The sequence below is a fragment of the Triplophysa dalaica genome, chromosome 3 (assembly GCF_015846415.1).
Source record: "Triplophysa dalaica isolate WHDGS20190420 chromosome 3, ASM1584641v1, whole genome shotgun sequence".
Taxonomy (NCBI): domain Eukaryota; kingdom Metazoa; phylum Chordata; class Actinopteri; order Cypriniformes; family Nemacheilidae; genus Triplophysa; species Triplophysa dalaica.
In genome coordinates, this window is record NC_079544.1 from 18832587 (window position 1) to 18849539 (window position 16953).

Consider the following 16953-nt stretch of genomic DNA (forward strand, 5'->3'; position numbering starts at 1 on the left):
GTGCTACCTTAACATGACCCAGTATTGTCAAGAAGTAACTAATTAATATAGAATTTTAATGTAATTGTTGATGTAATGTAATGATTGATGTAAATGGATACCATGTTTCTCTTTCACATAAACACATATCACCTTTAAGCAGAGAATGTATGTCGAAATAAACTGCAAAACTGTTTAATATTTAACTTTTCAAACATTTATTGTTTTAGATTACCGGTACACACTTTAATATATTAACGCTTTCAATCTGGTTGATCTCACATACATTTACTTAATTGTTAACAGTTTTATTCAGGCTGATGTGTTTCCTGGGAATCGAACCCATGGCCTTTGCGTTGCTAACGTAACTTTAACGCAATGGAGCCACATGAACACGGGACATTAAAATATGAACATAACAAGCTTTCGTTTTCTTTTGGTCATTGTGTTTAATTTTATCTTCACACTTTTGGATAACAGTGTTGTCTTTCGTTTTACACGTTTCAATTGTATCCCAGTTACTATGGTTACCAATGCACATTTTTGTGGGGCGCACCTAACGTTGGTCTTCGCTCGTGGGTTAGAAGGATGGTCCATCACAGAGCAGTAACCCAAACGACTTTCCCATCAGAAACAGCCTCGCCGCGAACCTCTGCTCTCCGTGCAACGCGCACACATTCGCATCCTAAAGCAGATCTTAAAGGCGCGTTTCATGCTTTCATGAAGGGCGACTGTGTGGTTATGCGTGCTTCGTGTATCGACTCCTCGGTGTTCCAGCACCGCGCACGGACGGAAATGTGTCTTCCGGGGAAAAGCTATTTCCAGCCAACGAAACACCGAGCACAACACGCCACGCAACCCGGACATCTGCAGCTTTTTTCAGCAGCCCGTGCCTTTCCAAGAACGCATACGGCTTGAGACACATATCTATGGCAAGACGATACAAGCTGTGTCTCAGCGGACGGCACAAGGGCTGGGGGAAATCTGAAAGAGGCCCGTAGGAGCTGAAACTCCAGATTTTGCTATTTCATTCTGATTTTAGTGCAGTCATTCATGGATGTGCAAGCAGAGGCGTGCCCGCCGCACGTGCACACGGTGGATGAGCCACCGGGAGGCGCCACGGTCCCTGTCACCAGCGCAGAGTTTCAGGGCCGATCGGTACCGGGGTGTGATGAAGGGGAAGATGAGCTGAAGTCGGGCGCTGAAGCCCAAACACCTGCAGCGGTTGATCCGATCACAGAGATCGAGGATGCTGCCCGTGAAGAGGTGGACAGACAGGCCGATTGGGATGCAGGGAAGAGAGCGGGGAAAACCGTGGGGTCCAGCTGCAGCAACGAAAGCTGCGTCCCGACCCCGGGCTGTCGAATCTGCTTTCAAGGAGCCGAGCAGGTAAAGCAGATTAAGGGCCTTTTACTCGTCATGCGTTTGGTCACGATGGGTGAGATTGTGCGTCGCTTCCAAGTCATGTCATGCGAGTTATTCCCTGAATACCGTTATATTATAAATAATTGTACTGTTATAACGTATACTATTCCATTCCATTACACTCAATCTGGTTTATTTGATTGCCCTTAACATGCAAGCTTGAGGAAAAACGACAGGTGCTTTGGACGCACGTCCATTTGCTGAAACGGATGCGGACACGTCTATCTTTTTGACATTTGGCATGCATTGATATGTTAGTTTGTCGTATTTGTTTTCTCGTGATCTTTTATCAAGACACATGATAATTAAATCATATCATATATAACTGTTGACAATCATTTTTGACAGTTTTAATGCACATCATATGGGGAATTTAAAACAATGAATACCATGCATCCTACAGTGCATTTTATAAAACCATGTACTTTATAGTTTTATATCATTTCCGCCTTTTTTTCTTGTTTTTATATCCTTCTGTTTTTTTCTGTTAAGCTTCTTTGCAACAATGGGAAATGTTGAAAAGCGCTGAAACGTTTGCAAATCAATGCGCTCTATTTACATGCAGAAATTGTATCTACAAATTCCTGTAAATTTTCTAAAGACATCTTGATTTTTTTACATTCCCTCAAATAAAACGATTTAAATAGACTGACGTGTGCAGTCTGTGCGCGTGTGTGTGAGATGTCAGATCCATTAGAATACCTGCTGCTTGTTTCATCTCTAATGGTTTTCACTTCCTGCTGCTAATGCGCTTTCTCAAGACGCCTCATGTGGGTGCGCGCGTATGTGTGTGTGCGTTTCACTGTGTTCTCAAGCTCATTATAGATCTAAATGAGCATGTTTCTGAAATTATTGATGAATCTACAGATCAATCGTTTCCCTTCACTCACAAAGACAATTCTCGGTCATTATTCACATTCTGGCCAATTCACTTGCTTTCCGTCATTTAGAAGACAGACTGTCCTTTGAGCATCTTCATTGTTAATGCCTCCACTCTCTCAGTTCCGGCAGTATGTCTCCAACAGTCCGTATTCTCATTTTATCAGTATTTTCCCTTTTAGCTTGACTGTAATATTTTGTGGTTGGTCTGAATGAGATGTGTGTTGTGTTGGGCAGGGAGAGCTGCTGAGCCCGTGTCGCTGTGCCGGTAGTGTCCGGCATGCCCATCAGCAGTGTCTGCTCAAGTGGATTAGTGAAAAAGGTTCTTGGAGCTGTGAACTTTGCAACTACAGATTCAACATACTGCCTATACATATCAAACCACCACAACAGGTAAATACAGGTTATATAGACGCACTATAAAGACACATATGCGCACAACTCATTTAGAATAGGCTATTCTGTGGACACAAACATGAAATTAACATGTGTTAACTTGTGCGTTTTGCAGTGGCAGTTGGTCACAATGACTCTGGTGGAAAAGGTTCAGGTCATTGCAGTATTCCTGGGTGCCATATTTCTGTTGGCTAGTGTGTCATGGCTGCTGTGGTCAGCACTGAGCCCGGAAGCGCTATGGCAACGCAGTGACATCCTGTTTCAAATCTGTTATGGCATGTACGCTGTCATGGACCTTGTGTGCATCGGTGAGACACAGAAACCTTCATCTAACACAAATATGTTCCAATTGGATTTAAAACAGCTTTTTGTTCTTTTTGCAGGTCTTATTGTTCATGAAGGCGGCGCCGTGTACAACGTGCTCATGCGTTGGCGAGCTGTCAACGTTCTCTGGGACGTTCAGAACTACGATAAAAGTCGCGACCTGGACAACACACACGGTCCGAGTCGCAACATGTGGCTGCCTCTGACGCACACGCATACAGTTTCAAACACAAACTCGCAGACCACCCAACTGGAGTCATCGCCTCGGTGCCCCCTTCATCTTTTCTCCATGTGCCTGAACGTGACCTCTGACCTGTCCCCACAGGAGCAAAACTCAGGCGAGCTTGTTGTTAGAGTCACGTCAGTCTGACCTCAAACGAACTCATTCAGGGACCAATCCACTCTCCCTGCACTGCCCGATGATGGGCGGGGCTTAATGATGGGGGGAGCCTCAGAGTTGGGAGGAGCCTTACTTGAAAAGCACTTTAAAAGATACACAAACTGAGTCACATACGGTGTCGTATTACGAAGTGTAATACAACCGAAGTGAGTTTTCCGGAGTTTTATCACCAACTCTTGATCAGCCTACAAAGCACACACACATACATAGCATCTGCGAAATAATACTTCTGTTAGACAAATGGATGTTTGTTGAAAGCCAACTACGGTTTTGTGTTCAGGTTTCTCATCATTGGTGTTCATTGCGCTTGGTTTTAAATGGACACGGTATTTTACGTATCCTCAAAATGGATCTTTTGCATTCCAATATGTCAAACGCTGTGTCTCTAGTATGCCTGTACACACCATATGATGAGTATAATACAGCAAAAACGAACCAGATTTATTTTTTTTAGGCTCATATGAAAGTTTAAAAGTAATGGAGTTCTTGGTCAACTGAGAATGGTTACAGAACTGTTTCGGTAACACGAAGGCGATACATTTAAATACATGTGCTCAATAACCATTGTATCCTTAAAGTGATAGTTCACCCAAAAATACAACATTTGTCATCATTTATTCAGCCTCATGTCAATGAAAACCTGTATATGAATAAGAACACACAAGAAGATATTTTGAGAAATGTTTTCAGTGGTTTTGTCTCAATATTATGGAAGGGGGCCAATGATGTGTGGTTACCAACGTTCCTCAGAATATCTTCTTTTGTGTTGTGCAGAAAACAGAAAGTCATACAGGTTTAAAATGCCACGAGGGTGACCTCAAATGACAGAATTTTCACCTTTGGGTGCACTATCCCTTTAAGATATCAAACCGGGGTGGGTTGCCAGGTGATTGGCTGTTTGATGCAAGAAGGGAATTACTTTAAGCCAGATGCATATGTGATATAAAGGATAAGAATTGAAAAGAGAAATATATGTTTTAGTGTCATAAGCACAATGATAGACTTGGATATCCCTACTGCTTCCAAGATGTGACGCAGTGGTTCAAGCCAACAAAGAACCTTTTCAGAAAGCACTGGACAGAATTTGGATGAAACAGGTTTACAATTCCAGCGGCCCTTGCATGTTTATTTGTGGAATAATTGGGCTAATTTAATAATGCTAGGAGTGTAGACATTACAGACCAATTCATTGTGTGATTTTTGTCCCCAAAAACCAATGCATGTGAAGTCCACCGATTCATACTGGGTGTATTCTTCAGCTGTTTAAAAGGGTACGAACAACAACATATTTACCAATGTCCACTTGAGAGTAAGAACAGATAATCATTTTGACTTGTAAAATGCATAACTCCATTTGGAGTCACAAGACGCTGGAATATTTGACCGGCATACATTATTTGGTGCTAGCCCATTAGCATAGCATACAAAAGGCTTCATTCAGATGGCCTCGAGATATGTTTTTCGGTCAGAGAAATTGCTCTCTACTGCACAGAGAATGAAGAGGATGTACATTTTAATGAATGTAAAAGCATTTTGAATTTTGTTACATTTATTGCCTATAAACTCATACACAGTAAAGGTACAAAAACTGGAAAGATATACTTGTTGTTTTAGTGATTTTTATAGGCATAAAGTACAAAACCAGCAGAGGAAGTTTGGGATAATTCCAACAGTATTATCAAAGTCCTGCACAGAGAGGTTTAGAAAATATACAGCTCCAGAAATATATAACATATAAACATTGCACATATTCACTGTCACATATATAAAACAGACTTATAGGGCACCTTCTGTGTGTGTTTGCATATCATTGTACATTTTTATGTATTTTTATAGGCACTGGTTATTACTGACTGGAGTTTCTGCCCGCAGAATTCCAAAGAAATGTGATTGGACTTTTGTATAAAATGTTAATACAAAATATCAGGAGTATTAAGGCAAATTACAGGGCTCAGTGCACAGAATATATGCATGGCACAGTTTCCAACACAACTGAATGTGTTTGTATAGGACCATGATACTGTCTGTTTTGAAAACGTCATGATGTCATCTTTGGTTAACATGTGATTCTTTGCGCACTGGGTTGAAGGGTCACGCATTTTCCGTGATTTTATATTCAATCAGTCCTGTTTGATGATGTATAACCTCAAAGGCACATGTATAAAATATAGTGGTGAGGTTAAAGGTTAGGGGTCAGAGATCACCAGTTGCTGCCGTGGCTGCTGATGGATTGACAAGTGCTGAAACGTTTCTTCACTATTAGACTGATGTAGGCCTTCATGAGTTTTGCGATGTCCATCACCTGGAGCCACACAGATAGGTTGAGAAGAAGAGAAACTGAATTATTTAAGACTTTATAGTGACATTTTCATTGGTCAGTGTGCTGTCAAGGGCAGTGCTGTTGGTTGCCAATGTGTTTAAAGAAAATTCCTACCATGATGGTGTTGAAAAGCAGCTCACGTCCTTCTACACTGATCTTGTAGATGTTGGGCTGTGGCGCACCAAAGGACAAAATAACCTCGTAAAGAAACACCTCCAGAGGCCACGCCTCTCCACGCTTATACACACACACCCCTTTACGGCTCACACCTAACCACAGCTCTCCTGGATACGTGGCATCTACACACTGAATTACAAAAAAACACATTTTATTCAAGATTTCTTCTGATGGCTGAAGCATTTTGTGTATTTGTGTATGTGTGTGTGTGTGTTTTCTCACCTCTACATCAAAGAGGGTGGAGCCATACCCCTGCCATTCTTTAATAAGGCTCATGTATTTTTTCATAGCTTGTTCCTGTTCCATACCCTGCAGTTTACGCCATTTCTCCACCAAACAGCTTATCAGTCCTGCTTTTTCATCTTGTAGCCACGCCTCTATGGCAGTGGGCCCCTCCCCTTGGCGCTGTCGCCCCAATGACCCTCGGAAGCTCCGCCTCAGCGTACCTTCCAGGAAACTACCCCTTTTCTTGTCAGTGGATGCTGCGATGCTGCCGCTTCCTGACGCGAAAGTCCGTGCGGACTGCTGTACTCGAGCACGCAGACGGGCCATAGGGAACACCTGCTCCAACTCAGGCAAAGCATTCTGGGTAGTGTAGTCTCCTAATAGATACTGCAGGCGGAGAGCAGCCAGGAACTGCAGCGTCTCTTCTGGGGCAGGATATTGACCTCTGATTACAGCTTCGTGAGCCTTAAAGATACAAAGAGGCGTTGAAATGACATTGTTAAAGTTTACAGCTAAGTAATGAACAATGTACTGGCACCATCAATAACCGTGATATTAAAACAATTATCGATAATAACGTAAATTATTCAGCACCTATTCTTTTGCCTAACAAGTCATAATTGTTACACAATTTCTCTCCGCCTCCTTACACTAACATTTTGAGTCTGATTTGTTAACCATGAGAAAAAAGTTTAATTAAATAAATAAACAAAATTAAAGGCATAGTTCATCACAAAATAAAATTTGTCATCATTTACTCACCCTCGAGTTCTTATAAATCTGTGAAAAATGATTTGTTCTGATGAACACAGAGAAAGATATTTGGAAGAATGCTTATAACCAAACAGTTCTGGGTCACCATTGACTACCATAGTAGGAAAAATTACACTGGTAGTCAAATTTCCGCCATTACTGTTTCGCTTTGCTACATTCTTCAAAATATCTTCTTTTGCGTTCAACAGAACAAAGAAATGAATAAGCCAGATTTTGATACTATGGTAGTCAATGGTGGCCAAGAACTGTTTGGTCACAAGCGTTCTTCAAAATATCTTTCAAACGTGTTCATCAGAACAAAGATATGTATACATGACTGACACTATTTTGTTATTTATTTATTATTGTGAATTGGTATTGCCACAATAACCCAGTTGTAAAAATCTGATATTGATCATTTACGGTATGTGCCCTAATATTAACCCCTAAAAAGTTTATCTTCAAATTTTTTGTTCAAGAAAACATATCTTATTTAAGACTGTTTAGGATAATATGGAATGAGAAAATGTTTGTTTATTGAATGGAATTCAAACCTGCTCAAAAATGAAGGCAAACTCCACACTATCTGCAGGAACGCTTTCAGGTTCAGAGAAGCAAAAGAGTTTAAAATAAAACTTCCAACTCTCTCCTTCCTCCCCTTTACTCGCCAACCTGAGAGAGAACCAAACATGTTCATCATTATTATAAACTATATATAGTTCATTTTCAAGCTCTATTGAATAGTTCTGATTGGTCAATCACAACCGCTATTGTGAAATGAAGCCCACAGGGGTCAGAGTTTAATCCTCTTCTTAGACTCACTTTTCAAACTTGGCGAGGACGTCGGCTACCACAGTCCTGCTTTCTATGGCTCTATCTGTTGTGTCATTATGTTCAAACAGAGCAAACATATTCTTGCAGTCCTCCATGGAAAGACCTTTCAGCAGCTTCTCCACTACCTGAAAAGCAACAGACACATCCAAGATTAACCTGGGTGTGTACTTCATATTAAGATTTATATGTGTTTGTTCTGTGTGTGTACCTCTCCTGCAGTTGTGTGTGAGTTAATAGTAATTTTGCAGGATCCTCCGCCATGGCAGTACACTGTTGATGTCATTTCCTGTCTGCTCAGAATGGCCCTCAACTCCTCCTGTGAGGGAACATACTCTCGGCCACGCACGCGCCTCAAAGCATCTTGAGAAAATACAGCATAGCGCTCCATCTCTGTGCCCGGGTACAGTTCTCGTGTCCTGAGGGGAAACATCCGTCATCATTTATTGTTACCATAGTTACACCAAAATGCACCAAGTCACCATTTCCCACCCACGTGACTAAAATGTTGCACACTACTATGTTTATTGTTGTATAATATACTATATATAAATGTTTTTGTATCACTATTCCAACTGTAGTATGCACTACACATTTAATCTCTCTCTCGTCCTCGGTCTCTAGTGAGCTTCTATGATCTCATTTCTCTTTTCACGCTGACATTGCTGAATACCTCAAAAAGCCACACACGTTCACTCACTGACCTCTTGAGGTGAAATTTCAGGTATTTGAGAATGCTCCTGGAGGCGGGGCTAAATGTGCAGCACATGCAGGCTATGATTCGACAGCCGCTGATGTGGGCTGGGGTGGCAGGCTTCGGAGGGTGTGTGGTCTGTTTGATGAGCTGGCAGAAGAGTTCATCTCTGAGAGGCCGCAGGTCATGAACCGTCTGCAGGAGATTCTGGATGTGAGGTATGGGATTGTTTTCGTTTTCCAGCTGGTGAAGAACATTGAAGAGCTTCAGGGCTTCGGCCTGCAGTGTGCCGTAGTTTCTCCCGTTATCGGCTAAAAAAACACACATTCGTACAGAATGAATATGACGGTTTGTGTTTATCGGGGTGTTGCATGTTATTGTAGGGAGGAAAGTTGCTGCTGTTTACAAGGTTAGTTTTCAAAACAAGTGCCAAAGTCAAACATCCCAACGTAAACACATTTAGCTGATGAACTCATTTTATCAGATGAATTCCCACAGCACCATCCCAGTAGAAGTGAGGTATGTGTGTAAGATACTCACAGCTGTGTTGGCTATCTCCATATGGTAAGGGCAACAGTGCTGTGTGTAGAGGGTGGTGTGTGTATCGAAGTATTGGGTTCCTCTTATAGATCTGCTCTACCACCTCTGAATTCAAACAGTTCTCCTGAAAGCATGAAAAACAAGAGACAGTGATGTATTATGTGATGTTTTATGGGGATAGACGCAATGGTTTATATACTATACAAACTGTTTGTCATTTTCCCTCCCCTAACAATCACACAAAACTTTCTGCTCTTTTAGATTTTCAAAAAAGTTAATTCTGTATTATTTATAAACTTGTTTCCTCATGTGTAAAAAAAAAGGACAAGGATTTTGGATATTGCCATCTTTGTGGGGGTAGGGTTTATGTAGGGTGTGTATTTGTAAGTGTGTGATCCTGATGTCCAGAGCAAGTTGCTTTGTGTGTGTGTGTGTGTGTGTGTGTGTGTTTTTGTGCATATTTATGGATGGTTTGTGTGTGAGGGTGCATTCATGGATGGATGGTGTGGATGTGTGTGTGTATTTATGGCTGTTTTGTAAGTGTGTGTGTTTATGGTATGTTTGTGTGGATGCCTGTGTTTATGAAAGTTTTGTGTGTGTGCATAGTGTGCATAGTTTATTGATGGTTTATGTGTATATATGTATATGTGTTACCCCGATGTCCAGTATAAGTTGATCTGTGTGTTTTTATGAGTGGTTTGTATGTATTTGTGGATTTTTTAGGAGGTATTTATAGATGTTTCTTGTGTGTATTTTTATGCTTTTTTAAGTTGCATGTGTTTTTACGGCTTTTGAGAGTGCGTGTATTCATGATGGGTTTGTTTTGATGTTTGTATTAAAGAATGTTTTGTGTGAGCATTTGTATGTGTTACCTTGATGTCCAGTATAAGTTGCTGTGTGTGTGTATCCATGAGTGGTTTGCTGTCGATGGCTGTCTGCACAGCGCTGGCCCATCGACTCGCCTCCGTCTGGAGTTTAGAGTATAACCTGTACGAATGCTTGCGACCAAACACGCTCACATTCCAGTAGCCTGTATAGACAGAGAAACTCTGTTGCTCATGTGTCATGAAATAAAGTTTTGTTTCATGCATGTGTGCGGTTTGTGTGCTAACCGGTCTCTTTGAAGACTCTCTCGTCCGGGATGATCACAGAACACAGGCTATTAAGCACCAGAGAGCCCAATTTCAGGGCGTTTCTCTCTGAGCTTTTATAATAATCCACAGAATTATTGGTCAGCACAAACCAGCGCTTCTTCAGTTTAAGATTCCCATGACTGCTGCCGCGGATCTCTTTATATAGCCAACCTAAAATCCAGATGTGAATGAGACTTCTACATTCTTCAAACTCTTAATTTGTCAATTACAAAGGGTATGTTAGAGAAACAGTTATTTAAGTTTACAAAACTAATGACAGAATGCTTATAACAACACAACTACGTTTTATCAGATGAACTGCTAATTTATAAAATGTCAGCATTGTCTTTGACTGCTTACCCCTGATAATAAACTCCTGACCCTGGACACGTGTGTCTCCTTTTGTGCGCTGGAGCAACGTGATCCAGTGATGCATTTCCTCTGCTGACTCAGCCATGCTATGTAACACCCGATGAGCTGTGATTATCACAAATGAGTTTGGCCTGGAGAGACGAGAGAAAGCGAGAAAATGTTTTGCATTTTGTAAATTTATAGTATTTCAACTGGTCTTGAAGTGAAGACCAACAATCCACCTCCTTATAGATTTTTGGATCTAAATTTAAAAATACACTAGCTAGTATGTAAATGTTTAATTTGAACATGAATATGCAAAAGGAAAAGTATAAAAGTACTACTCCTTGTCTTTGAAGACTTAAGGTATCCATGTCTCTAAAAGTTCTCTTTACCTTTCTGGGTTATCAGACGCACAGACAGAATCAATCATTCCCACGTCTAACGTGCCCTAAAAAACAAACAAACATTCACTTTACATCATCATCTTATGATTCATGCTTTAACTGTAAATGTATCTAAAGATGTGCGTGTGTAACTTACTATGGCATTCTGAGGATTCGCTTGTTCATCGTGCATCTCTCGTATTTCCTGTTCTGTAGATGTGTGCACCTGAGTCAACACGCTAAACCAATGACTGCGCACAAACCACACAGAGACAGCCAATCAAAAACCTGTATTGAGCGGTTTCATCCATCACTAATCTACTAAGTGTCAAAGCCTGAAGCTCACCTGGCATCCTCTGCTGTGTCTGCAATGAGGTGGTAAGTTCTCGCCGGCATTACAATGTCAATCCCGTTTTCCTTTCCTGTTACATCAATAATCTCTCTAGAACAACAAGAAGTGCGAATAAAAGCAAAATAAAAGGTGAGGCTTTAATACACAAAAATGTATAAACACAGCCATGTAATCATTTTGTGAAATAGTGGCTTATTCAATTATACCATAAATTAAAGTTTCAAGCTCAACTGACTCCCATAGTAAGAACCATTTCTTTGTTCTGTTGAACACAAAATAATATATTTTGAAAAATGTATGAAAGCAATTTTGGGGCACTTTTGACGACTAATTTTTCCTACTATGGTAGTCAATGGTGGCCAAGAACTGTTTGGTTACAAGCATTCTTCCGAATATCTTTCTCTGTGTTCATCACAACAAAGACATTTAAACAGATTTGGAACAACTCAAGGATGAGTATATGATGAAAGAATTTTTGTTTTTGGGTGAGCTTTCGTAACTTTGGTGGCATTTTGTGTCCTTGCAGAGGTCTTACTTGGCTTGATGCATGTCCAGCATGCCCTTCATCCGCTCCTCTGTGTCGTTCTCATAGTAAATTAGTTTGCTCTGTCGCAGGACGAACCAGCGGCGTCTCCAGTTGCGACGCGAGAGCGTGGAGGAGCCCCCCCCCTTCTTCAGGAGCCAGCCCTGTTTAAGAGCTTCCTGTCGGCTCCGGAACCACAAAAAGGTTTCATCCTTCAACACACACCAGCGACGCTTCCAAGTGTTTAACAGGCCACCTGCAACAACCCATTTAAGATTATAACAACACATACAAACCTTGGTTGTTGTTTTTTAACAGAATTGAATTTTATTTCATGTTACGCTCAAAATGTTTTAGTGTGCTGCCTGTGAATGCCATTGTTCAGTCTCCAAACAGAATTATGAAAATTGTGCATTTTTTAATGCATGAACGGAAAATAGCTCCGAATCAAATCAGCAATATTAAAGGAATAGCTCACTTTAAAATAAGCCCCTATTGACTTTCAATAGTGGGACTAGAAATTACTGAGTCAATGGGCCTTATTTTGAAGTAGTGCCACTTGCCTTAACAAATGGAACAAAGATACATACATAGAAAAGGCATTCAGAAAGAATCAGGGGGATTTTTACCTTTAATATAAAGGAAACTGTGGAAGTAGGGGAGAGTAACGCAGCTATAGACAGAATCACGCCGGTAAGATTCATCGTCGGTGTCAAACCGATCAAAATCATCTTCACTGTCCTCAAACTGAAAGTGAGAACAAGACAAAACAAGATTATAAAATCAACAATTGTGTGAGTTTGCTGTGTTTGTGTATAAATTCACTCTGTCTGATACTCACAGAAGATTGTTGCCCTTCTGAGCTAAAGCGATACGCTCCTGAACTCACACTGGTGCTCGTCGCCAAGGAGCTGCGGTGCTCGCGTGACCAGTGTTCATTGTTAGGCGGGAGGCTGGGCGGTCTCATGATGAGCCCTTCATCATAATCATCCGCATCGTAATCCGAGTCTTCATCAGGAGGGATTAGCTCGGCCTCCTCTTCCTGCAGCATTTGCGAAAAGGCGGAGCTGCTGCAAGAGGGCGGAGAATAAAACATTGATGGCATTATAATGGGCGGAGCTGGAGGTGGGGGCATGCGGTCATTGGCGTAAGGATCCTCCTCGGAAGAATCGTCGCTGGTGCGGATTCCACTTGTGCGTTGGCCATCCGAGTGGCCGTGCTCGCTAGGGTTAGGAGAGTCTTTAAAACCATCTTCCTCCACCCCCAGCCCTTCATCCACCTCCTCCTCTTCCTCACCTCTGCCTCCCCCCCTTTGCGAGCCGGCCGAGCCCTCCAGCGAACTCTCTATGTTGCGCACGCACTCGTCAATCTCATCGAAGTTGAGCGAGGTAAGGAACTGCTGCGCGGCCTTGCAGGCTTCTTCCTCAAGTCTGCGCAGCTCTTGATCACGCAGCGACTGCAGACGCTGCAACGACTGCGCAGTCAGGCTCTGCTCCTGAGCCTCTTTTTGACGCCGGAGACCTTCGATTTCACGCTCCAAACGTAAGATCTCCTCCACCTGGGTCGCCTGGTTCACCTCGCATTCAAACACAGCATCAAGCACCTCCTCCACCAGGGAGCGCTCTGCCACAGGGCCACACTCGAGGGGGGAGGTGGCAGGTAGGGTGTCCTCTGCTGGGATTGGCAAAGGAGGGAAACTGTTTTTCCGAATCTCCTCTTCCAACCTTCGTGCCTCCTCCGCCTACAAGAGGGCAGAACAGTTTTGTTACCCAACATGAAATATAAGGAAATGTCATTTAATTAGGCTTTTTTTATGAATTATGTAATCTACTGTACTACTTTCCATACATGTTAATTAAACACAATGGAAAAGAAAAGTTTTAAATCTAAAGACATTTGGAACTGTCAGTGTTTTTCAAAATGCAATGATATTGGCTCTATAGAGCAGCTTATTTGCTTTTATTGTCACAGAACAATATTTCAAGCAGCAAACTCACAATCTCTAAATGATCTAGAGCTTGGGTAGAAAGAATACATTTGTTATAAAAAAAACAAATCTTAATGCTTGTTTTATCTTATTTTAAATCATTTTGAGCCATGTTGAGGCTCTAGCCCTGGTAAAGAAAAACTTAACTTTGAGTACGTGTTTTGAAAACAAAATTGTACTAACCGCATATGCTTGGAGTTCCAACTCCAATTGCCGTCTCTCTCTGAAAAAAACATAAAAAGAACGTTAGAAACAAACAGCAATGCAACCAATAGTAGTTCAATATTACTCACATAAAAGCATCAAAACAAATCCATTAAACAATGTGTTTGTCTCTGTGAGTGTGCATTTAATTTTTAACCTGAAGCTGACGGTGGCAATTGACTGTTTGTCATTATATGCAAGAAAAACAGCTAAACCACACCACTGTCAATAGGACCAAACATATTAATGAAAAACTATGTACAATGTAAAGTTTCAAGGTTAAACAGTTAAAAAGTATATATTTATGCCTGTCACAGATATGTTTCTGACACAACCCTGATCACTGGTGGCTGGGAAATCACACGCCCCAAGGACACAAATAACACAATGCAGATTAAAGCTGATCTGCACCATAAGCAAGAACAAAAAGCTGATGCAGCTGAAACAACCAGGAGCTGTACATTGGATATGATACTGAGAACTGTTGTCTAACATAGTCTAACAAATGTATTTGTCCAAAAATCAACCTTTCACAGTTCCTGATAGCCCACATCTTTTTGTTATATCTCTATATACCTTTCATGGTGTATTTCGTGAGAATCAAACCCATGACCCTCAGCACCATTACTATGGTTTGAACTACAGTTACACAACAAATGTCATCCTGGATCACAAAACCAGTCTTAAAGGGATGATTTAATGGTGTTTCGTGCATTCTGACTACAATGTTAAATGCGCTGGCTTCTTGTCATGGTCAACGTGTCAAAAAAGGTGTTGGACGTATTACGTAGTATTTCTGTGCTCTAGACCCTCCCCCAAGGTTCGTATAGGTTTGGGGAAAGTTTTTTTTTCGAATATGAAAACAACTTTTCTTAGTCCCGTATTGGGCAATTCTTCCGTAAAAAAAGCGCATCAACCGACAAGTTATAGGAAGATCCACTATTACGATGAAGCTTGGCGGCTCTGTGGGCCTGTAGCTCGTTGCTCTTGTAGTAGTGAGAGAAGTTAAGGTGTGTTTGTTTGTTCACGGCATTTCAGTGTTGGATGTACGATTAACGGTGGATATAAAGCTGGATTTGGAGATCGTTTGAAACTGATAAATGGTGTGGTCCCAGCGCTAAAATATGCCGGACATGATACGTACGTGCATAATGTAAACACACAAAAACATTTAGTGAATCAATAATTTATTGTGGGCTTGTGAATTCGCTCCTCCCCCTCCCGCACACCCCCAGGAGGTCACCTTTTTTCGGAAATAATCGTACAGCTGATCAAACTAAATACTCTTCGAAGATACGAAGTATGCAATATTACTCTATAGGAAGGACTACTCAAGATTAATATGAGATTGGCAGAAACTGAGTATTCAACAGAATCTTTAAGTAGCACGAGAACGTTAGTAAAAGCCAAAAATTCATATGTGTATGGTTCAAAATGATTTACCTTTCTTTTAGGCCAAAAATCATTAGGATATTAAGTAAAGAACGTGTTCCATGAAGATATTTTGTAAATATCCTTCCGTAACTATATCAAAACTTTATTTTTGTTGGTGGATACAGCAAAATCGCTAACAAAAATGCCTGGAAACACACCTTAAAACTTCACTCTCTGCCGCCTGCTCTTCAGGAATTACCAACTCAAGTCTGGTATCTATGAAGCTTTAGGCATCATCTAGTCTCCATACCGTCATAACAGCGATAAGCCAATAGAGACATTAAAACAATCCTGTTTCTTCTTAGCAACAGACTGCTACAGCACCTCTGGTTAACATATTAAAGGTAATTTTTTCAATGCTTTGATTTTTTGATTTTAAATAGTGGTATCTCTGCCAAATATTGTCGTAACCTTACAAACCATATATAAATAGATTTCTTATTTATACCGCTTTCAAATGATGTAGAAATGTTAAGACTGATTTTGTTGTAACGGGTCACAAATGGATTACACTAAAACTAGCATGCTTTCTCACCTCTCTAAGTCCTCCAGTTCTGCTTTTCGTCTCTTCTGTTCTTCTTCCTCTCGCCTCCTCTTCTCCTCTAGCAGGTGAGCGTAAAGTCGCCGTGCCCTTTGACCTCGGAGCCTCTTCTGTAAGGTGATGGTGGCCCAGCGCATCATCTGGAAGCGCCGGCGCCAATACAGTGCACGGTAGTTTTTCTGAATGACCACAATGCACTGCAGTAGACACTTGTACTGCCTCCTAAAGCCATCAGAGGGTAAAGAGATTGAGCTCAAGTTAGTGTAAGTGTCCCCACAGTGATAGTAAAAGTCAACGGGCCCAAAATTTAAAGATATTATTCATCAAGCGTATTCATTTTTATTTGAAATTTGATGTATTTAATGTATAATTATGCACAGTGTATAAAAATAAATGTGTCTGAGTTTACCGTGCTCTGTAGCCCAGTATATGAGCTTGGATAATGGAAGCCGCTTTGAGCACTTCCTTTTCCCTGTCTTTCTCAAACCGCAGCTCCAAACCTTCTCTCAAAAACACCTTTAAAAAAACAACCATTTAAAAGCCATCATTCACACTAGATCAACCAATCACGAGTAGTATAAATAAAATCAATCACTACTTTTAAAAAAAATATTATATAACATCCTCTGAAAGCTTTCAAAACCATTAAGAGAGTTCTTAAAAGCACCCAAGATCATTTTGAAACTCACTTTGGTTTTTCCCAGTTGCCATTCGCCACCGTTGTTGTCATAGAGCTGCAGCAAAAGCTGGCACCGCCCCCTGAGGTCATCTGACAAAGCCATGCCCCTCATCAACACATAATACCTGACAAACAGAAACATGTTTAATTTTGCTTTTTAATCGTTTAAAATAATGACAAACTGTTGAATAATACAGATAACTCACAACGAGGCGTCTCACAGAAGAGTTTGTATAAATAGATTCTTTAAACGTGTATTATTGTGAAAATGTTTATATTTAACGTTTCTGTGCTTAGACAATGTAAAGATTATTTTACCATACCAATGAAGCTTTTGAATTTTAAATCTATACATGTTTGGCCTACAAAGGTGAATGTAGAGGAAAGCCATACAAGCGCTTGTGAAAGTCATTTGACCAC

The 16953-nt window shown here is 41.0% G+C and overlaps 2 protein-coding genes across 2 annotated transcripts in view; one reads left to right on the forward strand and one right to left on the reverse strand.

Annotated features, from left to right (window-relative positions):
- Window positions 1-508: 508 nt before the first annotated feature.
- marchf11 (membrane-associated ring finger (C3HC4) 11) lies at window positions 509-4814 on the forward strand. The gene is made up of 4 exons (XM_056743654.1): window positions 509-1368; window positions 2521-2676; window positions 2795-2987; window positions 3063-4814. Exons 1-4 carry the CDS (start codon window positions 1033-1035, stop codon window positions 3371-3373), a joined length of 996 nt encoding a protein of 331 aa, XP_056599632.1. The 5' UTR covers window positions 509-1032; the 3' UTR covers window positions 3374-4814.
- Window positions 4815-4995: 181 nt separating this feature from the next.
- The window catches only part of myo10 (myosin X), a 42350-nt gene continuing 30392 nt past the window's right edge, over window positions 4996-16953 (reverse strand). The window contains exons 21-41 of the mRNA XM_056743651.1: window positions 16544-16658; window positions 16264-16370; window positions 15849-16076; window positions 13859-13898; window positions 12530-13429; window positions 12318-12435; window positions 11701-11944; window positions 11160-11255; window positions 10971-11064; window positions 10823-10878; window positions 10437-10579; window positions 10056-10247; window positions 9816-9973; window positions 8944-9067; window positions 8414-8714; window positions 7921-8128; window positions 7701-7837; window positions 7433-7550; window positions 6123-6590; window positions 5838-6029; window positions 4996-5705 (exon numbers count right to left, since the gene is read on the reverse strand). Of these exons, the coding sequence (XP_056599629.1) occupies window positions 5604-5705; window positions 5838-6029; window positions 6123-6590; window positions 7433-7550; window positions 7701-7837; window positions 7921-8128; window positions 8414-8714; window positions 8944-9067; window positions 9816-9973; window positions 10056-10247; window positions 10437-10579; window positions 10823-10878; window positions 10971-11064; window positions 11160-11255; window positions 11701-11944; window positions 12318-12435; window positions 12530-13429; window positions 13859-13898; window positions 15849-16076; window positions 16264-16370; window positions 16544-16658 (4141 nt within the window). The 3' untranslated portion in view covers window positions 4996-5603. The remainder of the gene's footprint in view (window positions 5706-5837; window positions 6030-6122; window positions 6591-7432; window positions 7551-7700; window positions 7838-7920; window positions 8129-8413; window positions 8715-8943; window positions 9068-9815; window positions 9974-10055; window positions 10248-10436; window positions 10580-10822; window positions 10879-10970; window positions 11065-11159; window positions 11256-11700; window positions 11945-12317; window positions 12436-12529; window positions 13430-13858; window positions 13899-15848; window positions 16077-16263; window positions 16371-16543; window positions 16659-16953) is intronic.

Bases quoted from the DNA above. Each gene is read 5' to 3' on its own strand.
- marchf11 (XM_056743654.1), top strand. From the start codon at position 1,033: ATGGATGTGCAAGCAGAGGCGTGCCCGCCGCACGTGCACACGGTGGAT. The intron at 2,677-2,794 runs GTAAATACAGGT...TGCGTTTTGCAG, and splicing joins ATATCAAACCACCACAACAG to TGGCAGTTGGTCACAATGAC. The intron at 2,988-3,062 runs GTGAGACACAGA...TTCTTTTTGCAG, and splicing joins CATGGACCTTGTGTGCATCG to GTCTTATTGTTCATGAAGGC.